This window comes from Octopus sinensis, linkage group LG4 (genome assembly GCF_006345805.1).
Source record: "Octopus sinensis linkage group LG4, ASM634580v1, whole genome shotgun sequence".
NCBI classification, from domain to species: Eukaryota; Metazoa; Mollusca; class Cephalopoda; order Octopoda; family Octopodidae; genus Octopus; species Octopus sinensis.
The window spans coordinates 125754349-125780553 of NC_043000.1; the positions used below are offsets into that span (position 1 = coordinate 125754349).

General features: G+C 34.4%; 2 protein-coding genes across 20 annotated transcripts in view; one reads left to right on the plus strand and one right to left on the minus strand.

Moving 5' to 3' along the window:
• LOC115211116 (kinesin-like protein KIF13B) overlaps positions 1-26205 on the plus strand; it is a 772943-nt gene that overhangs the window by 406189 nt on the left and 340549 nt on the right. The window lies entirely within an intron of this gene.
• Positions 1580-24639, minus strand: LOC115211118. The gene is made up of 2 exons (XM_036502460.1): positions 24044-24639; positions 1580-5860 (listed from the first exon to the last, which is right to left on the minus strand). The coding sequence occupies exon 2, from the start codon at positions 5704-5706 to the stop codon at positions 3529-3531; it is 2178 nt and encodes a 725-aa protein (XP_036358353.1). The 5' UTR covers positions 5707-5860; positions 24044-24639; the 3' UTR covers positions 1580-3528.

Sequence of the window (26205 nt, forward strand, 5' to 3'; positions counted from 1 at the left end):
ATGCAACCCAGAAATCACCCTTAAACACACAAAAGTCTTAAACTCCCCACTCTAACTCTCTCTCTCTCTTTCTCTCTCTCTCTCTCTCTCTTTCTCTCTCTCTCTCTCTCTTTCTCTCTCTCTCTCTCTCTCACACACACATACATGTGTATTCCTAGGAAAATCTCTGTATTCCAATAAACCAAAGTTATTGGAGTTGGCCATCAAGACCCTAGTACAGCTTCTGTATACCAAGGTTTGCTGAGGACCTACTCCCCTGCACCATTACCCTGTGGTCCCTTGCCTTCAAGTTTAGTGTAACAGTGTTGTTGCTCTCAATGTCACCTGTGCTTTCAGCTTTGTCAGGTGTAAATCCACTGTGGAACCCACCCACCTGTTGACTCTATCCTCCAATCATCTCTTAGATCATCAGTGTTTTTCTGTCGGCTTGCCACTATTGTAGCATGTTGTGAAGGTGCACGGATTAATGGTTACGGTATTTGGCTCATGATTGTAAGGTCGTGGGTTCAATACCCAGCAGAATATTGTATCCTTGAGCAAGACTCTTAGTTTCACATTGGTCCAGTCCACTCAGCTGAAAAAAATGATTAGTACCTATATTTTTCGAAGGGCTGGCATTGTTGCACTCTGTGCCATACTGAGTCTCCCTGAGAACTACATTAAGGGTACATGTGTCTGTAGAGTGCAGCTACCTGCATGTTAATTTCTTGAGTTGGTTGTTCCGTTGATCAGATCAACTGGAACTCTTGTCTTCATAACAGACAGAGAGCCATTTTAAGACTCCCATCCAGAGAAAGGCTACTCAGCCGATTAGCTCAAAGTCTCCCACAGACATGTTGCCTCCCATCTCTGCTGTTTTTTCTAGCACTATTACAATGCCCTCTCTTACTCTGGGTTGTTAGCCTCATGCCACCTCTGCTCAAGAACTCTCAACGCACCTATTACTTTTAATCTCATTACCCATATTGGGTGGAATTTCACAGATCCCACTAACCACTTCAGTTAGGGTTAGCCCTTTTCATTCCCCCCACTTCTCTGTCTTGTCTTCAGTTATCAACCAGCAAAAATTGAAACAGAACATCAACAGTATCTATTTTAGTCGTTTCACCATGTGTAGGGCCCCTTGTTCCAAATCAAATCAAACTGATAAATTAAAAACAAAAGCAACTCATCTTACTAACTTTCTTGTGGGCATTTTTTCAGTAATATAGCAAGTGAAGAAAGAGAGGCACTTTGAAGTCTGCAGTACAGGCTTGGGGTTAGGGGGTGGGCAGAGATGTAGGGGTAAACCCAGAGACTACCTTGGGCAATACACACTCTTGCTATGCCAATGCATTTTTCTGTTCTAATACACCTGGTATTTTAATACAATATTCAGTTATTTTATTTATCTCTTTCAATAAGATTGCTATAAATCGTGACTGAAATATTTATTAGATTATTGCATATACATATGTATATACACATATGTGTGTGTGTGCGTATATATATGTGTGTGTGTTTATATATATATATATATATATAGCTTTTGAAAAGCCTGATGTGTGAAACAAATGAAAGACCCGTAACATAAAGGAAATCTTTTAACAATAAAATGTTTATTATTAAATATTACAAAAGAAAATAAATTATGAAAGTTTTAAACCTTGTTCTAATATTTGTCAGAGAATCTGCCATTCTGTTTCACTCTTTACACCTCTCTCATCATTCACTCTAAACTTCTCTTCCATTTTCTCAACCGGAAAAATTCCCCTTTCAAAAAAAAAAAAAAAAATCAAAAAAGTTCATAACACTTAAATAATCCTCTTCTACTCGATGACTGAATTAACGTCTAGTGTAACAATAATAATTTGTGCTTTCATGTATGCTTGTGTACACATGTGTCTGTCTATGTACGTATGTGCAAATAGAACTTTTTCTTTTTTCTTTTTTTGGCTGATTTTTTTTGTTTTCATTAACGTTATTATTAATTCACATAATACTTAATTTTTTTTCCTCTGTAAGTACTTTAAGTGTACAACACTTGTAAAGCCAGTTCATAATTACTTGCTAACATCGTTGTGGTTTTTTTTTTTTTTTGTTACTGTTGTTGGGTTTTTTTTGTTTTGGTTTGGTTTTTTTGTATTTTTTTTTGAAAGATCAGTATGAGTATGGTATAAATATATGCAGGATCACATCCTGAATTTTGTGGTCTTCCGGAAAAAAATAAAATAATAATCAATACGCTTTGTGACATATTGAATTGCATGTATATTCAAATTTCTTTGTTGATTAGATATTCGTAGTAGTTAGAGTTGGTAGGTGTCTGTTACCAACTCTGCTAGAATTCTTGATTTCACACTGCTCATCACCTTCAGTCTCTCACTACTGCTACTATGTCTCTGCGATTAGCAACAATTTCATGTGGGAACAGTTGTGCTATGGAAGTAATTTGAACCTCTGTCATACAAATATAATTGTATTTCTCTTTTGTATTGGCACAACACATTTTTGGCGGGGTTTTTGGAGGTTTTGATGATTTTGTTTTTTGCTTTTTAATTTCATTTTTTGAACACAATTTCATAGAATTAAATGCCAGCATTGTGTGAGGTGTGTTGTATTGTTGTGTATGTGTGTGTGTGTGGATATAGAGGTGTGTGTGTGTGTGTGTCTGTGAATACACACATCAGGTAAAGCAGTGTGTAAATGTACATATGTATATTTGTACACATAAATGATATGTGTGTTAGCATATACTGTATTTTATACACAATGCAGATAGCACTAGTGTGTGTAAATGATTTTATACACACACAGGTAGTACAGGAATGTGTATACACTTGGATTATTTTTTTGCTTGTTTTTTTTATATAGACACAGTAGGTGTGTGTGTGTGTGTTTGTAACAATATTTGAATATAACTCAGATGTAAGTATATGTATGTAGATAAAATAAATGTTTGAAATTAAAACAAACATTTTTTTTTTTTTTAACATACAGGCTAAACCTTACTGACTCTTTTATTTCTTTTGTTTTATTTATTTTTAACGTTACATAATTTTAACTGTCATTCTCAGAGAGAGTGAGTTCAAATGGAAGAACTTCCAAGTAATTCTCTTCTTCTCCAACAATTGCATACAGTCTCTTGATGTCTTTGTTCTCTTCCATTTAGATTCATTCTCTGTGCTCTATAAGTGTTCTTTAGCAAAATTGATACCTGCTGCTTAGAATGATTAAAACTAAACCCATTTTTGCAACTGTTTTCAGATTTTCCCCGATTTTTGATGAAATTCTTAGTAATCTTAAAAATTCTTCTACTTGTTGTTTTCCTATCAGTTATTGGTTTCTTTGAAACGAAATTTATTCTTCATATCAGTTGTTTGTCTCCTCCTGTGTATATTATTTTTGAATAATCATTTATTTGTCTGCAGTCTACAAACAACTATGATTGATTTTTCCCATGAAAAAAAAAAAGAAAGAAAATAAAGATTAGAGATGGGGGTGGGGGACATTTTCTTTGCTGGTAGATATTTTATTAATATTTTTTATTCAGACACTAACTGTTGGTACATATTTAAGCTTATCTTTCTTTTCATCTTCACTATCATCATCATCATCATCATAATCATCATCATCATCATCACTATCCAACCATTTCTTAGAATTATATGACAAAGCAGATGTGTATGTGGGAGATGTTAAATATTGGTTTGTTGTTTGTGTTGAAGAATCTGCATTTGAAAGGCTAACTAACTCTAACTTGTCTCTGGCAAGCCACAAATATTCACTTTCCCTATTGGTTTTCATCTTTGAAAACTGTTTGTTCAGCTCATCCATGACAAGAGCTTCAGCAATACTGTTCTCTTGCATTGGTGAGACTGATTTATACTTGTTTTCAATCTGTTGTTCTTTCTTTGCTTTGTCTTTTATATGACAGATAAGACACACTACTGGGCCAACAATTAGCCAGATGGCAATTAAACAGCCCATTCCAATACCAAAACCAGCACTGAGTGTCAACGTTTTGGAAGGGTTTTTTTGGGTCGACACATCAGTTTGGGGTGTAACATTGTCTGTTGGTTCTTTAGGGATTACTTGCTCTGTTGATTCAACTGAAACCAACTCCTCATCTGAGCAACATTTGCAGTTGGCATCATCAGAACAAGGTTTTGTGCACAGATGTGTCATTTTAGAAGGGTCCAAAGTTGCAGTGGCACTTAGAATAAGATGCTTATTTTTTGTTTTTAAAGATAATGCTGCAGTTGCTGAAGTTGGAGTAGAAAGAACAGGTTTGAGAAATCCATGTTTAGTTGGTGTTGGGTGTGTGTGTTGGGAATTGGTTGGCACAATAAGTATATCTGGTATCATTTCTGAGGGTCTCAAAAATTCTGTTGTCACTGCAGCCAACATTTTCCCATTTAAACCCTTTTTAGTAAACTCTTTGATTTTGTTTGTAACTAAGGGTTTATGGCTTTTGGTGGTTTCTGAATCTTCTGTTAGATGAAGCAGACCACTTCTTGAAGGCATCAGAGTAGGTTTTATTCCCTTTTGATGATGATGGGAATGAACATCTAAGGATAATATATTCCTTGGTGGTCGTTGTGTACCATATTTAGGTGGGTTTGTATAGGGTAAGTTTTTACTATCATATTTTCTTCTCGATGACCCATACCGTATATGGGTGCTTGGTGCTGGTTGTGCAAGTGGGGGTAAGTTTGGATCAAAATCTTCACTTGTTGACAGGGATCTTTCTTTAGTTTGAGAACCTTTCAAACTGCTTTTGTCATTTACATTTAAAAGGAACGGTGGCTGAGCTAAATATTCTGGGATATCACTGGAATTTGCCTCTTTGAGAGGCATCTCCTCAGTTGTTGAATAGTTTTCAAACTGAGTTTCATTAATAAGTGTTGTCAAGGTACTTAGTACAGGTGTAGGTGTTAACAGAAGTATTACTCTATCAGGTTTATGTTGTGGATCTGTTTTCAACATAGCATCTGAAACTGTCTGTTGCAATGTTGATGATTGTATCGTATTATCAGCTATAGACATTTTGTTTGTTGTCATAACTGAGTGCAAAGATGTTAGAACTGGATGCTTTCTTTTTTCATTGAAATTATCCTGACTAGTCACTGGATTCTGTTGATCAAAAGATGAGCTCTTAAGTGGCGGCTGGCCTGAAACCATAACATTTTCAGGTGAAACCTTACTCAACTCTGGAGTTTTTACAGAACTAGAATGTATTCCAAGAGCACTTATCTGGCGCCACTTGCTAGAAAATCTCGAATCTTGTTTAGTCTTCATGTCTCGAAGTGACAGATTTAAATGTGGACTATAATTCTTCCGTTCTTTATGTTTACTATAAGCCCACTGATAGTTGTTGTTGTTGTTGTTCTGCTGATGGTATTTTTTAGAATGTAAAGGTGTTTCTGTGCTTGCAGCTATCAAATTTGGGAGGTCATTAAGTGCCAGCTGTTTATCTTTAAGTGCTGGTAAATGATAACTTGCTGTTTCCATTACCCTGAAAAGTTGAACATTCTTGATTCTATTTGGAAAGCCTTCTGTCGTAATTGGAATTTTGTTATATTGCACTGACAACGATTTGGAGTTCATTGCCGTTGTCGTTTCTTGATAATGTTCAGCTGAACATAGTGTATTATAACACAATAGTAAAATATTAATCCAGCATGGAAAGTGTTTGGAAAATACTTTGTAATCCATTCTTGACATTCTTTCGTTTTATTTGTCAATTTTTTCAAATTAATTTCTTCCTTTTATTTATTGAAGCACATTTTTTCTGAGGCACTATTATATCGTTTTTGTTTTCTTGGTCTTGTTTTTTCTTTTTCTTCATCTGTGCTTCCTCTATCGTTAAATGTCGATTCTGAAAGAGAAAAAGTAGAAGTTAGTGACTAGGGCTCAGAGTTATGTTCGAGTTAATGTTTTTTTAAAAAAAAAAACAGTTTGTAGATAAAGTACAGGTTTTGTTGTGTGATTTTGCTAACACTTTTTTTTAATTTTGATAGTAGCCTTTCTTCTTTAGAAGCTAAATATCTACTAGCTTTTTCTAATCTCTGCCTTTCTCTCTCTCATTCACACACGCACAGTGAGTGATAGATAGATAAGGTAACAGTCATGAAATATATGTTAATTATTTTGACTTAATTAGAAATATATCTAGGGGGAACACCAACTTAAAACTTTGAAAGAGAGATGGAGAGATTATCTTTAATATGTCATTGATTTATCAATTTTAATTAATTGCACATCCTAATCATTGAGAATTTATCACTCATTAAAATCATTAGATCCTTGAGTACCATACTTTTGCTATTAAAGAGAAATGTATGTTCTTTCTGAGAGAAGCCTGATTTACATAGCTATATTTTAGCAGGAAGAAAAGGAAGAAATTGTATTTGCATATTCTTGGTAATGTAAGTGAAGGCAGCAGTGCTAGTGGTTTTCATTACCATCACCCCTCACCAACACTGACTTTAAAATTTCAACTACTTCGTCTAAATTGAATAAGTTAAACAGTTTTAAAAAGTCTAGATATGATATATAATATTTTATATGGGAGAAATAAGCTAGAATACTTAAAGTATCTCTTCATCTCTGTTGTTCCTTACTGGGAAGAGGTACACAAAAGATAGTGAACAGTACTAGTCAGGCTTTTAACAATTGAATATAAAAATTGTTTTGTTTCTTTCTTGTGTTTATTATAATTTCTTTTATCATTTCTTTTCTAGATAAGACAATATTGAATTAAACTTCAAATAGAATATATGGCTTCCATTTGTGAAACGCATTTATTTTAATGTTGACCTGAAATTTCTTCTGTCTATATTAGCATATTTACTGAATTCCATGGAGATTTCTATTGTTGAGGAAAATGAAAACTGGAAAAAAAAAAATAATAATAATGAAGAATAATAAAAATATTCGCAATGCTAAAACCAAATTTCATATTTTCTTTATTCTCATGTTCTGCTTTACCAACTAAATATCAGATAAGTCAAGTCTATCTTTGGTAGCTTTACTATTTTAACTATTAAATGGAAATCTACAGCAAATATACTTTCTAGCAGATGTGTAGTAATATCTAAATAAATAATGATTTTTCACATCAACAGTAACAAACCTAAGGAAAATGTTTTTAAAAAATAGCTTATGCTCTTTTATTCTCAGTGGAGAAAGGTATTTGTTAAGCTTTGAAATAGAATTCCCTTTGATAAAACCCTGCTTTTTATCTTGTACTTCATATAAGTAACCCGATAAACATTGAACTCTATTGAACGACATTTCTTTCTTTTTTTCCTTTTATTCTTTATTTTTACATACATACATACATACATACATACACATATATATATATATATATATATATATATATATATATATATATTGTACTTTTATTGAATAATTGCACGATTCTCACCGGCATCGATTTTTTATCTATTTCATTTACTTAACCCATCTCATTTAAGGATTACATGATGAAGAAGGGGGTGATGGGGATGTGAGGGCGGATGTCATTCAAATTTTGTAACCCTTTAACTGATCTCGTGTACAAATATCAATAAAAGAAAGATCGAATGTCATACATGTATACATAGATCTCTTTCACACACACAAACATATATTTTAAATATCTTTATGACGTTAGGTGTGGTTATGTGTGTAGATAGATTTATGTGCATATATATATTTATGTGTGTGTGTTTACATATTTGCTTATTTTTCTATATATAAATAAACTTATAAATGTAAGAATGAGTGTAAAATTAAGTTTGCTTTGAAGCTATTTGGTTTTGGGTTCCAGCCCACTGTATGGCACTTTTGTCAAAACTCTTCTACTATACATATAGGCCTTACAAAGCCCTATGAACCAAATTGTAATAATGTATCTCTCTCATAAACAATAGACCCTGAAGCATAATGGTTTTCAGTTTGCATAAAGGCTAGTGGAATAAAAAAAATACCTAACTTGAAAAGTAAGCTAGCATTGGTAGCAATGAGGCATTTGACCAAGGAATACTGTCTTAGTAACACTTGTCCAACCTATATTAGCATAGAAACGCTTGATTTGTGTGTGTGTGTGTGTGTGTGTTCTAGATGTATGTGTGTTCCTAATATATTTATATATATGATATATGTGTGTAGGTGTGCATAAGCAGTATGAGTGAATGGTTAAGACGTTTGCTTCATAACAAGGAAGTCTTGGGTTCAATCTCACTGCATGGCATCTTGGGGAAAGTGCCATTCAAAGTAATTCAAATATACTACCTGATCAGACACACATTATGTCATTAAGCAGGCAATTCAGTTGAGCAAACAACTGAGAACCATCTGTCTGATATATATACACAAACACATACATACATTGTACACACACACACACTCTCACACACACATGTTTCTTATATGGATCATAATGTGCTTGTTGTTCCACAGTCACTCTTTGAACCTTTCAAATGTTAAACTAGCTTTGCTCATCCTGCTATTTAACCCTTTAGCATTTAAACCGGCCATATCCGGCCAAAATATTCTGCCTGTTTTATGGTCAAACTGGCCAGATCTGGCCTCTCACACCTAACCTACAATGTCGTTTTAAAAATTAACAACTTTCTCATCAAAATCTCATAGCTACAAGATAATGCATGATTAATTCAAAACAATGTGGATAAAGAAGCATTAATTTGGGCAGAATAATGCAAACACTAAAGGGTTAATTTGCCTCTCAACCTCCCATAAATCACAAATTCTATTGCCCAGTTAGGTCAAGTGTCAAACTTCCACCAGCTCCTGCCCATCAGTGGTACTGACTCCAGTTATGTCATTTGGTTTGTATTAGGGCTTGGCTGGAAGAGAACTTTATTCACATGTGTGTATGTTTTTCCCTGCTTGCATGGGTTAGACAAATGATACCGAGGTATTATTTTACAGCCAGATGCCTTCCTGTTGCTAACCCTTACCTGTTTTTCAAGTAAGAGGTCTCTTATTTCACACAGCTTTGGAGGCACACAGCAAGCAAATGGTTTATTGACAAGAGAATCAACAGCTGTAACACACCATCACTTCACCACAGCTTCTGTTTAAGCAAGCAAAGTGTAAATACACACAACCATGTACAAAAACTGTCAATGTTCTTGATCGATAGTGTATATAATTTAATGAGACTACATGATGGATTATATTCTCACTAACAAGCATATACATAACATGTGTACACATTCCTGCACATGGATACACCTACACCTAAGTGCATATGTGGGTATATATAGTTGTGTGTGTGTGTGTGTGTGTGTGTGTAATAGTATCTGTGAGATTGTGAATTTGGTAGATAATTTTGTATGAGTATGTATAATACATATGTGGAACTACATAGAATTATACATGCCTGAACAGTCTTGTATGTGCTTATGCTGTATGTGTGTGTCTGTGTGTGTATGCTTTAAATTATATAAACTATCTTCCAAGAACATAGACAAAAATACAAAGACATTCAACTTAGTTTATAGACAAACTCTCTCTCTCTCCCTCTCTCTCTCTCTCTCTCTCTCTCTCTCTCTCTCTCTCTCAAGAATGCTGTTGACTTGGAAGGTTATGGGGATCATGGCAACATACCTCACTTCTCCATCTTAGAAGTAGGAAAACCTGACAGGAAAACATTGTTACACAAGGTTTAAATGCAGCAGTAGTAGAGGTGGGTGTTTAGGTCAGTGACTTATTGTTTGACCTGCAGGAATTTACGAAGTCATACTGCTATTGATAGAAGATCTTTGCTAAACATTATTAGACTTCAGATGTTTCAAGCACACACACACACAGTGATTCAAAACCCCCTTTAGCGTTTTCGTCTTCTATAACATTCTGAGACTAAGACTTGCATTTTGAGCTAAGCATGATGGTTAATAATAACACTTGGAAGCATATAGCTATATATAACCACACACACACATATATACATGCGTACATACATGTGTATATGTATACTTTTTATTTTTAATCAAATTGTCGCTTTGGTAAGTGCCATGTACAAAACCCTTGGCCTTTGATTCACTTTTAGAACTTTCTGTTGTTAAAAATAATAAAAGAAATATATACTCATGTACTGAATTCTATTTCACCTGTTTGTTGTACCAAACCTATATATATATTACTGAGATGTACTTGCATAGCAAGTGACCTGATCTGAGAACATGTGCTAAAGCAAAAACAATTGCAGCGTGGAAGGTGTTTATAAGCCATTTAAAAACACACAAAAACCGTTAGATTCACTCAACATTTAAATTTAGTTTGTCAAAATATTTCCGTCGCTTCAAAGGCCGTGCCCTGTTCACTGACAAAATTCCATGCTGCATATATATATATATATATATATAAATATATATACACATATATATATTGTATTAATTAATAGTAGGAGATGGATTCATATTAGACTTTTATTAGGTACAACATATGTTTCAACTCATCAGTTTGGGTATCTTCAGGTACATTGATAAAGAAGTCTCATTCAGAGATTTTTATTATATATATCGGAGACCCCACTTCGGTCACGAATGACCATGAGATTGCACCTAGAATGTTACCCTCCGAGGCACAAGTCCGGAAGACCAACAGTTGCCCATACATACCAGCCTCCCCTCTCCATGCCACCAAGGTTATCCAAGGGAAAGGCAAAGGCCAATACAGCTTGGCACCAATGACATCGCAACTCATTTCTACAGCTGAGTGAACTGGAGCAACGTGAAATAAAGTGTCTTGCTCAAGAACACAACACGCAGCCCGGTCCAGGATTCGAACTCACAACCTGACGGTCGTAAGTTCGATGCTCTAACCACTGAGCCATGCACCTTCACATTATATATATATATATATGTTTGTATTACATCATAGCCTTCCCTTAGATATGGACAACTTGTGTGTGTATAACTGATTAGTATTTGCTTTTTGAACTATTGGTCATAGCTGAAATGTCAGTGTTGTTCTTTTGACTCAGATTAGCCCTGATCAAGCAGAGCCTCAGATCAAAGTTGTTCCAACCAGGATAATCTCAACCTCTTCTACGTGTATCAAAGACTTCATAATCCAGTGCATCATTTATATTTAAGATGATGGAGCTAGCTACAAGGAAGATTTTACTACTATTTCTAGTATACCGAGCCGTCATATCGTTGAATATTCATCATCATTCTTAATAATAAAATCTGGTTGAGCAGTGTTTATCATCTTAGATAGAAAGCATTATTACTTTTCCGCTTATATATATATGTATATATTCGTGTGCCAGAAACTGCTGTTACTGTAGTAGTTTCTTTGTAACACATTTTAGCTTCAACTAGTTGTCAGTTTCTATAAATGGTAGTTTAATTTTCAATAGGTATCTCTTATTTAGTCATGTACACGTTCAGGAAACAAGGTGATTCTTATGGCGAACTTAGCACAAGAAAGCAAGAACTCTTTCCTCATTCTCTCTCTCTCTCTTCTCTCTCTCTCTCTCTCTCTCTCTCTCTCTCTCAAGAATGCTGTTGACTTGGAAGGTTATGGGGATCATGGCAACATACCTCACTTCTCCATCTTAGAAGTAGGAAAACCTGACAGGAAAACATTGTTACACAAGGTTTAAATGCAGCAGTAGTAGAGGTGGGTGTTTAGGTCAGTGACTTATTGTTTGACCTGCAGGAATTTACGAAGTCATACTGCTATTGATAGAAGATCTTTGCTAAACATTATTAGACTTCAGATGTTTCAAGCACACACACACACAGTGATTCAAAACCCCCTTTAGCGTTTTCGTCTTCTATAACATTCTGAGACTAAGACTTGCATTTTGAGCTAAGCATGATGGTTAATAATAACACTTGGAAGCATATAGCTATATATAACCACACACACACATATATACATGCGTACATACATGTGTATATGTATACTTTTTATTTTTAATCAAATTGTCGCTTTGGTAAGTGCCATGTACAAAACCCTTGGCCTTTGATTCACTTTTAGAACTTTCTGTTGTTAAAAATAATAAAAGAAATATATACTCATGTACTGAATTCTATTTCACCTGTTTGTTGTACCAAACCTATATATATATTACTGAGATGTACTTGCATAGCAAGTGACCTGATCTGAGAACATGTGCTAAAGCAAAAACAATTGCAGCGTGGAAGGTGTTTATAAGCCATTTAAAAACACACAAAAACCGTTAGATTCACTCAACATTTAAATTTAGTTTGTCAAAATATTTCCGTCGCTTCAAAGGCCGTGCCCTGTTCACTGACAAAATTCCATGCTGCATATATATATATATATATAAATATATATACACATATATATATTGTATTAATTAATAGTAGGAGATGGATTTCATATTAGACTTTTATTAGGTACAACATATGTTTCAACTCATCAGTTTGGGTATCTTCAGGTACATTGATAAAGAAGTCTCATTCAGAGATTTTTATTATATATATCGGAGACCCCACTTCGGTCACGAATGACCATGAGATTGCACCTAGAATGTTACCCTCCGAGGCACAAGTCCGGAAGACCAACAGTTGCCCATACATACCAGCCTCCCCTCTCCATGCCACCAAGGTTATCCAAGGGAAAGGCAAAGGCCAATACAGCTTGGCACCAATGACATCGCAACTCATTTCTACAGCTGAGTGAACTGGAGCAACGTGAAATAAAGTGTCTTGCTCAAGAACACAACACGCAGCCCGGTCCAGGATTCGAACTCACAACCTGACGGTCGTAAGTTCGATGCTCTAACCACTGAGCCATGCACCTTCACATTATATATATATATATATGTTTGTATTACATCATAGCCTTCCCTTAGATATGGACAACTTGTGTGTGTATAACTGATTAGTATTTGCTTTTTGAACTATTGGTCATAGCTGAAATGTCAGTGTTGTTCTTTTGACTCAGATTAGCCCTGATCAAGCAGAGCCTCAGATCAAAGTTGTTCCAACCAGGATAATCTCAACCTCTTCTACGTGTATCAAAGACTTCATAATCCAGTGCATCATTTATATTTAAGATGATGGAGCTAGCTACAAGGAAGATTTTACTACTATTTCTAGTATACCGAGCCGTCATATCGTTGAATATTCATCATCATTCTTAATAATAAAATCTGGTTGAGCAGTGTTTATCATCTTAGATAGAAAGCATTATTACTTTTCCGCTTATATATATATGTATATATTCGTGTGCCAGAAACTGCTGTTACTGTAGTAGTTTCTTTGTAACACATTTTAGCTTCAACTAGTTGTCAGTTTCTATAAATGGTAGTTTAATTTTCAATAGGTATCTCTTATTTAGTCATGTACACGTTCAGGAAACAAGGTGATTCTTATGGCGAACTTAGCACAAGAAAGCAAGAACTCTTTCCTCATTCTCTCTCTCTCTCTCTCCCTTACGCTCTCCTCTCTCTCTATCACTCTCTCCCTCTCTCTCTTCCTTTCTCTCAATAATAGATTCATACCTGATTATAAAAAAATTTGCATAACTGATGAAAATATTGATAATTTTTCAAAAAATTTACACACACAACAATGCATAAAATGCATGTTTATCATCATCACCATTTTGTACATTGGTGTGAAAATACACACACACACACACATGCATACATATCTCACACACACACACACACACACACACAAATGTAAAAATATGAGTATTCAAATGCAGAAACATAATGTGCACATACATATGTACACATCATATATACACATACTTACAAATAAAAAAAATATGATATTATATATAAAAATATAAAAATAAAATGTGTATGTATGTACATAATCATAAATGCACACACACCTTATTTAAAATGTATTTAGGGTCATGCTTAAGATTTAACAATTTCCATATTTCCTCTGCTTTGATTCTGCTTAAATGGGTATTTGTACTTGCAAACCAAGTGATGTATGCTGCTGAAAATTTGATTCCAGCTTAAGTGGTCCCTGTTTCCAGGACTTAATGTAGGTCAGGTTCATGTTAATGACAGGATCCAATTGACAGTTAAAAGCCTTTCTCATGAACTTCAGTGGGGAAAAAAAAATACACTGTTTCTATTATATAGCTAATGAACTTTTGTTTTGTTTTTTTCAAGATATTTTTTTTCTTTGTGAGTTTTTCTTAGTCTTAAAAGAAAATATGGACATTTTTGTCCATCTTCACAAACTCACATGCACACACACACAGAAATACAAGATTAACTCATACACTAAAGATCCCACTTCTGAATCTCAATAAATCATGCATATGTACTCTTGAATGCATACATGCATTCATGGTCTCTTATGTGCACATAGAACTATGCAGTTTCTTCCTCCATCTCCTCTCTCTCTCTCTCTCTCTCTCTCTCTCTCTCTCTCTCTCTCTCTCTCTCTCTCTCTCTCTCTCTCTCTCTCTCTCTCTCTCTCTCTCTCTCTCTCTCTCTCTCTCACACACACACACTCAACTTTGCACACTCTGATTTCTCATTCACACTCAAACTGTCCTCCTCTGGTTCAATTAACCTTACACTTCTGTGCACACATCATCTCACACTCATTGATTCTACGTTTTGTTTAGCCACAAAACTGCCAACCCTATTCATTCTTGCAGGAAAACTCCCCTCTCTCTCTCTCTATATATATATATATGTGTGTGTGTGCACACAGAAACATCCACTTACAAATACATTCACATGTTGATATGCATACACATATACCTTTATATGCTTGTGTGTGTGTGTTTATATATGTATGTATGTATGTATAAATATATATATATGAAATATGCAAAGTAGGCAGTTCTATCCAAACTAAAACTAAAAATATTAATTATTAAATATGAAAAGTAAATGATTTCTAATTCTTTATAAAAATGCTGATTTAATGCATGCAATGTGATGTATGATTCAGTAAATGATGTTCAATAGATGCAATTTACTTTGCCTTTCAAGCTCAATGTTTATATACTCGGTGTAATGCTATTAAATACACGTGCTGTATGTTCAGTTCTATAAATCATCGAATATAAAAGAAATAACAGCGTACTTCATTCTGCCTTTTCACTCAAAGTCATTACAGAGTGGGAAATGTATGTACATGGTGTGTTACATGTGTGGTACAGCTGTTTTTTGGTGGTGGTGGTTCATTCTTGTGTTTTTTTTCCCCCCACTAATGATATATATTTACATGTGTGTTTGTGTGCATTTTGCTACGAAAAATTGTGCCAAAAAGAAAAGAGATTATTCAAGGGGAGATGTTGAGGTTTTTTTTTTCTTTTGTTTTTTTATTATATGTATTGAAAGCTGAAAGCTGTTGTTCCGAGTTTCATTTTTCCCTTCTTCAGACAGTTGTGAAGGGTAAGACAGGGATAGTCGATATGTATAATATCACATGGAAAAAGCACACTGAAAATTTGTTACAGGATATGTATATGAAAAATTTTCAGAAATATATCAAGTAAAACCATTGGAAATTTTTTAATGAATGCTGGGCTCTGATTGGATACAGGTGGTCATTATCTTGGTGTATTTTGTAGGAATGAGCAAGTGAATATATGATGAGTAATGAAAGGAACTGAGAGTGTATATTCTGTTTTTACTTCAGAACAGATGAATATAAAAATATTATCTTTAGAAAAAAAAATTCAAGGAGAAAAACTACAAGACATGATGATGAATGAAATTACCACCTGTGTGTGTTGAATTTCTTTTAGATTAAGTTCTTCAATACAGAACTCAAGCCATTTACTAACAAAGTGATGTGCCTTCTTTGTTTGTGTTAATAATCATACTAGAGCACCACCTGTGTAATTGCACTTGGTAAGACCTGGAGAACTCTGATAAACAAGAGAGACTATGAACCAAGCTCTGATGAACACCGACCTGTATGCTAAATTCCTCTGAACTTCTTGCTAATTTTTACTCTGCTGACAGCATCTCTGTGAGAAGTTGTACGATTCTCACAAGTTCTTCATGTACATCTAGTCTTCTTAGTGACCACCAGACTACAGAGCTTGGTACTCTGTCAAAGGTCTTTTCTAGGTCAACAAATACTGGCAATTGTGGCTTGCTCTTTACTACACAAACATGAACCATATTTCGTTTAAACTAATTATCTTTCTAATTAGTTATGCCATAAATCTTTCTGCTACTTTCATTACTTGGTCCATCAGTTTAATGATTTTGTAGTTGCTTCTTTCTAAAGCATCTCTTTTTGCTCCTTGTAGCACTTCATAATTCTACTTCTGTACCAGTTTCTTGGAATTACCTCTTCATGGATGACCTGACTGATTGTAACTTTTACGTGTCCTTTGTAGCCACTGGTTTTCAGCATCTCAGTGACCGTTTCAAATGATCTTCTTACTTTCTCTGCTTTCATATCCTTAATGGCCATTTCAACCATACAGCTATGAACTTTAACAGCTCATTCTTCAGTTGAGTCTGCATGGGTTAGTCTTTCTTATACATTCTCATTCAACAGCTTTTCATGTCATGTATGTTTGTATGTTTGTGTGAGAGTTTCATGTGCGTGTATGTATATACAATGAGTATAATATTTGAACAAAGATTGAGGAGACTACAACTCAATAAAGGACCCAATACATCATATATATATATATATATATATATATATATATATATATGGAGTCTATTTTTATAAAGCATGTCATACCTCATGACAGCATAGTTGTTTCAGTATGTGTGTGTGTGTGTGTGTATACATGTGCATGTATCCATACACACATACACACAGTTTGTATAAGCCAGTTCAGTTGCCTGTTTCCACTCTGTGCAGCCACTTCTGGTGAACCAGACTGGGAACTGTGAAAACTCCAGGGTAAAAGGCTCTGGACTGGTCTAAATAAGCTACTTCATCACTTTTCAGTTTATCATCTCCAGATTGTTAGCCAACAACAGATGTGTGTGTATGTGTGTATTATTCTTTTTCCGCCAGCCGTTCCATAATAGCATTGGTCATACATCCTACTTTTGACATGGCTTCTTTGGGCTGATTCCCTTCTTGTTGCAACCGCTTTAGAGTGTTCTAGGTGTCTTTTATCAATGCAGATGCACAAGAGTTTGTTCTCTCCCCAGTTAGTCTAAACAGTCCTCTCTTCCACTGTTATCACCATTTATTTGTTCTCTGGCTCCAGAAAAGTTATCTTGCAGCTGGTAAGACTAAAAAAGAATCCCCATTTTCTATTTGATCATTCTTTTCTTTTGCACACAACTAGATAGGAAGTGACTCAGAGCAAGAGGGTGATAGGAGAGAGTAACAGAGAATAACAGGAGTGATAGGGACACAAAGATGGTAGAAGGAAAAGCTATGAAAGAGAGACAAACAATTACAATAATGTTTGTTGGTAGGGAGATTGAATAGAAACAATATTACTAAGCAGGTGAAATAAAAGTGATGAATGAGAACCAGGCCAAGAGAATAATAGAAGACAACCAAAGAGATGGGAGCTAAATGACAATGAGAATGAGAGAAATAGCTACATGATGGTTGTTGATAAGGAGATGGAATAGACACAGCAGAATAATATAATGGAGGAAAACAATTATTGGAGAATGACTGGATGGTGGATGATGGCAAGAGAGGATTTGCAGAAAGATGTATGAGTCCAACATTCTGGTAGGAGACGAACTGAGCAGAGTGAGGGCTTAGTGGGGTCACAACATGCATAATGAGAGGAAGGAAGACAGATGAATCAAGAATGTCAGAGTGGTGGTGGTATGAGACCAGTCAGCTCGAAAGTATAGAAACCATCGTAATTGTGGTAAAAATATGGCTGGTAGAGGAGACAGCACATTTGCAGACTAGAGGCTGGAGCATCTTTGTGAGTGACATACAGTACTCATAGATAGGGACAGTTTTCCAGTGTGGATCTTACCTGAGTGTTGTAACATGCAGGTGAAGTATTTTCAGTCTCTCAAGAGAAAGTCCAGTCTTTGACATGCAGTCTTTGTTGTATTAAGGATGTGTTTTTGCCAAGAAAATATCCTGAACAATAGTGAATCCAATTGTTTGGAGCTGTCTCAAAGGGTCTAGGTGTGTGCTTATTATGGGTAAAGTTTGGGGTGCCATGATGTTTTCATGTGTGTTTTCTCACTGTTTAAAGAGGCGAGATTCAGACAACCCGATTGGAATATTTTTGAAGATTTTGTTTATGGAATTATTGTAGATCTTTCTCTGAGCTGTTGTACATGCAGCACCCCTCCTAGAGGGATCCTTCTTGGAAGTGATGGCTAGTAGATCAATGATCTATAAGAGAAGGAGTATAAGGGATAGAACAGAATCATGGGTCACACTTGTGTGGATCCAGTAGAGCCCCATCTGTATAGGCTGTGGCAATGCAATCAGACAAGAAGCTACCAATCAAAGAGATGAGAGGCAAATGAAGTTTATAGGCAACAATTTTTAGACCAGATACAGTTGAAAGGCAGTGCCAATGCTTTCACCTGTTGCTAAGAGTAGGAACCCACTTACAAGTGCTATCTGCTGGAATAAGTTTCTAATAGGTCTGGTCATAAGAATGTCATCCTTGCGGTTTTAAATAGAGAGGGGGGAGGGGGAGATACAAGGGTTTAGAAATGTTAATATTTATTTCCTTTAAATTTGATGTTGAAAGTGATAACATGATGTTAGTTGGCTGGAGAGAAGCAGTTGCCCTTCTTGGGAAAGCATACCAATGTAGAACATACCTAAAGATAGCTAAATAGAGACAGACAGACAGATAAATAAGAGATAGATAGAAAAAGATACACACACACACACACACACACACACACAGACCAGTAGATAGGTGTATTTGGTGAATATAGGGATGAGGTCTAGAGCATATTGAGTGTAATTGGAGATTGTCAGGACCCATGGCCTTTTTAATTTGAATCAACCAGATGTATTTTAATAGTTGGTATATATGTATGAATTGTGATACACTTGGTTGAATGGCAAGAAATAGCTTTGGAGAAGGCTTACTTGATGTGCAGGCAATTAAATTTAAACCTCATAACAGATATAGAGAATTTTTACCTATGAATACAGTTCAGAAAAATCATCACAGCTATAGGAGATACAGATCTTTTTGATAAAGGGATGAATGATTTGGCTTCAGTTTAGAAGCTGGGAGAGGATGAGAGTTGTGTTGCATGGTGGTATGCACTGGTCATGGTTGGCATGATGGACTTGGCAGTGCTGTCCAATTTTTTTAGGGCTGGGTGATTCTCCAATTGTCAAACCATGTGTATACATAGGTGTGTGCATTTTTACTTGCCCTTATATAGATGACTATATTTATGTACATATTTGTTTGAATTCATGCATATATGTATAAAGATTTGTGTATAAGTATATAGATCGACTGCAAGTACTTCAATAAGCATTATTTCCTGCACACCATTTTTTGATGAATTTGCATAATCTCCAAGAATGCTTGCATATATGTTGATGGTGTCACCTATCTCTCCACCTTCCTTCTGTAACCTTCTGCATGCAATCCTCCCATGAATCACCTCATGCCAAACCTTCACTGTTTCTATGAATGGGAACCGAAAGCCATTCTCCATCTTGTTTCATTTCACAGAAACACACATAGTTATTGCCGATATTAAAGAAACAACTTTGTACTCCATTTTGCTTATCATAGACAGTGCAGCCACAAACTCTTAAAATCACTCTGCTTACAGGGCTTGTAACCAGTGATGATCTCATCTGGCAATTTCACATTCACAACAGAACAAAACTGCATCACAATAATTGGACTTCATCTTTATAGCCAGAAAATACTTCAGTTGTTAACATTCTTCAGGGTTCATATGAGACCCACTATGGAATACTGACCCCACTTCTGAGTGCTGCTAGCTGCTACACACACAAACATCCTAGACTATATCCTACCCTCTGATGAGCATGCAGTCATTGACCAGACCACTTTCAAGCCTATTGATGAGGTGTCACCTTTCTCTGGCTTTTCTGCTGATACTACAGCAAGTTCTACCTCCCTGACCTGGCTGGCATTGTACCACCTCCACCCTAGTCTATCCAACTCACTGCCTCTCCCCTCCTGTCATCATCCCTATTAACTCTTAAAACCCTGACAGCATGCTTTTTCTCTGGACTCATCAACTAGCAGATTTCCAAGAACATCATAAGCAGCATTGATATTACCATTCACCAAGAGCTTCTTCATGACCAAAACATTTTTAAAAAATATCAATTCATACGGCATATATTTTTGTTTCAATTTATATCCTAGGTTTGCAAACTATAGCATTATCGGTTATACATTTCCAGTGAGTTAATCATTGCATTTCTGATTCTGTGAGGGTAAAGTGGTATCCATGCACTTAGCCTTTGAAAGCCTGTATTTTGTAATGCAAAATGGTTCAGCCAAGTGAATAAAGTGCCTGCCATCAATATGGATCTTTGCATTGAATATTTAGAGGCCATACACAGATATGAATGTACAAGCCATTGTAAAATGACATCTTTCAGACTGTGGTGATAGCATTGCTCTGTGTTCAGTGTTTTGGCTGTGTGTGTGTGTGTGTGTAATTTGTGGAGTTATATTGCTTTAGTTACCAGTCTCCAACATTTTAACCTGTTGCTGGTGTTGTTTTTTAGCAACTTTTTTAGCATCATTGCAGTTAGCTGCAATGATCTAAAAAGCTTTCTTTTCCATAGTAGGGAGTTAATTGTTTGTATCAGTCATAATGTTTTTGAGCGACTCTTTCTTTCTAGTCCAACTTACATGGGAATTTGCCTATAAGCAGAGGTGTCATCTTTTTCCCACACCAACTTGCTGTTTATGGTTTACACAGAGAATCTCAAAGCTCATTTTTATTGGCTGCCTGCAATTCTTAAAGTGCAGTGCAAGCTTTCATGGGCTTCATAGCATTCCTTGATGAAAACACTGCTTTATAATTTCATGGCTCAAATGTTACAATTCAATTGTCTGCGTAGGCTTTCATCCTGACAAGCTCTCTCCGTTTAAGTTGACTTCTGCCACACTGCTTTCTTCCGCTGATCTCACTGATGCCAAATGCATGAATGTGCTAACATATAGCTGTCAGAGATGATGTTACCCATCTAGGAAGGCTGGAGAACAAAAGTGAGTGCCCACCCACCCCTCCGTGTCAGGCTATGAGGGACTAGAGCATTGAAGGGAGCTAGATCATGTTGACCTGAACGGGTAGCCTTAATAGATCGTGCATGAAAAATTAGATTTACACACATACACATTAATACATGTGTGGAGATTTATATTTATATATAAAAATTTATATCCATTTAAAATCAGTGGATGACACACTTTTTTATATTCGATTTTACATATAGAGGACACACATGATTAATTCAGTAATATTTTGTGAATGAATAAAGCTCCCACTCCACTCTCCCCCTTTGCTCTTTCTCTATATCTCCCTTTTTCTCTCTCTCCCTCTATACACACACACACACATATATATATATATATCTTTACATACACTGTGTATTTTTATATATCTACTTTCTACTTTGTATGTGTAGCCAATAGTTAGACTGTGATTTACTGATGAAGTCTAATAAAACCAGAACATATCCAGAGTTATCATTTCTCCCCAAAGACTTGATTCACTGCCTATGGCATTTCGTATATAATTTATTTTAATTATTATTCTGCATGTTTTTCCGCTTGTTGCATCTCATTTTCCTACTTACCAGAATTAGCGACTAAGAAATTTATTGCTCATATCACTAAATGGTGTTATTTTAATTAAAATCATTAGAATTCTTTTGTCAACTCCAGTAGATGTACTATCATCTACTTTACTGTTGGTTTTGCATCGTAAGAAATAGCTCTAGGTACTTTTATCAAGTCATTCAGTTTGATGTATATGTAGATATACATACATCATATATATATATATATATATATATATATATATATGCATGCTCACATACACGCACATACATCATACACATATATATGTACAAGTAATACATAAGATGATGCAGTGGATTATAGGATATGCATATTGCTGGACAATATGCCTTGTGGCATTTTACCAAACTTCCTTATAGCCCCAGTTTCTTGGCTCATCTCTCAGTGGAGTTGACATCAATTATGCATTCTTCTGGGGTGGATAAATTATTGAAGTACAATCAATTCTGTCCTCCCTCTATTTGTCAGGTAGTGTGCCCATACTATGCTATATACATACATATATACATACATGCATACAGACATATATTGTTTTTAAGAAAATGAATGAAAATGACTTTTTGTGCACTTTAATGATTTTGTGAGCATCTAATTATTAAAGTGTAAAAAATGATCAGAAAAGTCATTCTTATTAATTTTTTTTTTCCAAAATATTTAATATCATACCAAGAACAGTCCATTTTAATTCTACTACTACACACACACACACACACACACATATATATATATATATATACACATACATATATACATATATATGTATGTATATATTTAAAAATATATATATATACACATACATATATATAAACATATATAGACAAACGCGCGTATATATATATATATATACACACACATACACATGCACATATATATATTTAAAATGTTATATCTTTTAGTTGTACTTATGTATGTATTTGCATATATATGCACATGCACACACACTCACACAGACATATTCTCTCCCTCTCTCTCTCTCTCTCTCTCTCTCTCTCTAAAACACACACAAAAGTACAACTAAACTTTGTAATTCTTAGTAGTTGAAAGTATTATTAAGAAATAAAAGATAAGTGAAAATAAGTTTTTGTCTATGTGTATGTATGTGTTTGTGGGTGTGAGAGAAGCAAAATGATGATTACCCAAATCATACTTTTATGTATGTTGTATGTGTGTGTGGATTAGCTTTAAAGTATTGAGTGCCCTTTCCTTATCAAAAGTAGGATTGTGTGTGTGTATTGATATCCATATTTTCATTCATGTATATATATATATATAAAATTTATGCTTTATATGTTTTGATTATTAACACAAAACATACTTTTTTATTTTATTCAATTATTTTTATTAATTTGTATGCATATGAATGCATGTTTTACATTCATACACATGTAAATACAAAATTTTACTTAATAATTCTGTGTACATACCACATATACTCAGTGTGTCGGCTTAAACTGAAATAGCACATAAGATATATATATATGTATATATTTATATATATATATATATGTATGTATTTATATATATATATATATATATATATATGCACATATATATATTCACACATTACATACAAACATATCCACCCACCCACCCACACATGTGTTTGTGTGTGGGAGTGTACATTTGTGTGTATGTGTGTGTGTGTGTGTGTTGTATGTTCAATAGAATAGAAATGATTTCAGCTGAAATTCTTTTTAATATTCCAAACTTTTTAGATTCCTTGTTTCCATCAGTTTTCATACTTATACACACACAGTTGTACTTCTATGTAATGAAATGTACCTATGCACTTTTATGTGTGTGTGTGTTTATATAGTTAGGTAGATATTGTGTCTATGAAACTACTTATACATGCACAAAGAAATATTAGTGTCTATGTAATTTAAGATGTGTGTGTGTATGTTTCTGTATGTGTGTGTGTGTATATATATATATTATATATATATATATATATATATATATATATATATATATACAGGTATGTATATTTGTCTTTATGTACATATATGTGATTATATACATGTGTACATGACATACATATACTCATGTGAATGTATTTGTTTTTATGTATAAAAGGAAGAATGAGTATATATATATATATATATATATATATATATTCAATTCATTCATTCATACATAAATATGTGTGTTTCAGAAAGAAAGAGTTTTGTATGAAAAGATAAATGGTTAATAATTTTTTACCTTTTTGTTTTTTGCTTCTCTCTATGAGAATATATATATATATATATATATATATATATATATATATATATAATGTGTGTGTGTGTGTGTGTATGTATGTATCTACTTGTAGTTATGTTTAGCACCAAAGACTTACCTTTGACAAGTGTAATATCCATTCTTGCCATTGCAGTGATGATGTCTTGTAATCCAAAAGTTGACTGATTTGGAATGTCTGTGTGGGTGGATAGTTGTAAACTAGTGAAAAATAGATAAAAACAAATATTTTTTCACACTTTTCTTTCCACCTTTATTTTAATACTTATCATCACCAATAAATAATATCAGTACGGAATATAGTTTCCACCTTTTTCTTCTTCTTCTTTGGACCCAACATTGTTTTTGTTTTTTTCCTCTCACCTGTTTTTACCTTTCACAGGTAATGTTATTATGTGCTACTGAAGAAGAATAATCAAGTAGTGTTGTGTTTGCTCTTCATGTGCAGTCAGCAGCCTCCCCCACTCTGGCTTCCCTCCACTCTTCTTTCTCTTTGATTCTGTCACTCCTCCGCCTTCTCCATTCCTTCCCCCAGTTAGGTGACTGTTTATCTGTGTAAGCGCATATGAGTGTGTGTCTGTGTGTAAGTGTAGCTCTCCCCTTCCACACTCACTGCTGTTCTGCCCATCATCTCTCCTACTAACACACTCAAGAAATGGCGGCAGCAGCAGTAGTAGTTTGTGTTGACTGCTAGCAGTCAAAACTTGCATTTTGACTACTAGATAGTGTCTATAATGCTTACTGTCTCTGTTCCCTTACTCTGTCTTTCTTCTTCTATCTCTCACCCTCTCTCTCATTCTCTCTCATTTTGTATTATTTCTTTAATTTCCCAAAATTTCTCTGTAATCACGCATACAAACACAAGTCAAACCTTTATATGCGCATACATGTTCCCACGTGTATATTCTCTTTTAGATGCTCAAGTTATAAACGCTTGTTGCCTCATTGGTATATATATATATATATATATATATGGAATGTGCCCAGTATAGATCTAGGAAGACCATAATTCAAATGTGGAGTCAGTACACAATTATGTAGGGTGTATATTTTGATAGTGGAGACCCTTTACAGATCTGAGACAGTTCATGGGTCCTGATGATACACTATACTATATATATATATATTATATATATATATATATATATATATATATATATATATATAACCTTCTTTCTTGTGGTTATCAATGATGGTTAGTTCTCTTTTGTGAAGAACTCAAAAAGAATATTCATGTATCTTCAAGGAAGAGGTTATTCTCTTGGATTAAACCAGTAAGAACTTTGAAATCAAAACAGTTTTATTAAATCCAAAACTTTTCCGCATATCACTGTTTTAAAGTGTAAAATACTCCTAAATATTTGCATAAATTTAGTTAAGTATTTCAAACAAATAATCAAGTTTGTCCAAGTGATTTCTTTTTAACTTTTTGTTTATAGAATTTATAGAATAGCTAAAAATGTCAGATTAAGTTTTGAGTAATTCTGCTGAATTACTCAAACTTAACTCAATACTTTTATTTTTTTTATTTTCTTCATGATACCAATCAAACACTAATCAAACACAGTGTTTCTTGTCTCTATCTTTATTCTCACCTACATATATGCACAACCTCTGTTAGAATTTTTACTGACATGTCGTTAATATGTTATTCTAGTCATCTTTAAATTGGACTGGTTTGATGTTCATATGAGTTTACATTTCCTATCTCACATCAAATAGAGAACACAAATTTTGTATCTGGTGTTTACTTATGAATAAATTATCTGTTGAGATAAGATATTCTCAGAAAACTACATCTCATAGTGTCTTGTCTATCTTTCCCACTGTCTCTTATGATATACTGTCATATTTTAATTTAACATGATTTCTCATTACTGTTGCTTTTTAAATTAGAAATATTTCTCTCTTGAAATTGTATATTCCACTACATATTTCCAATTAAACATATATCCATACAATAAATAAATAAGCAGAAAAGATAATCTGCAATGATGAATTTTTAAATTTAAGTGCTCATAAGAAATCATTCTTAAGAAAACCTGACTTCTCACAAATATGTATGTATATGCATGTCTGTATAGTGTGTGTGTTTGTGTACAGATTGCTCATTGTTTCTAATTAATCAGGCCACTACTCAGGGATAACAAGCATCAACATTTGCCCTTCCTGTTCCTATCTTACCCCCTTATTTGTTAAGGCTTACTAATTGTTCTTTTCTCAATATTAGGTGATTTTTCTCTTCCTTGTTTGTATTCTTAT

What these genes read in the sequence shown, in the direction of transcription:
- LOC115211118 (XM_036502460.1), bottom strand. Translation starts at nt 5,706, where the DNA reads ATGTCAAGAATGGATTACAAAGTATTTTCCAAACACTTTCCATGCTGG.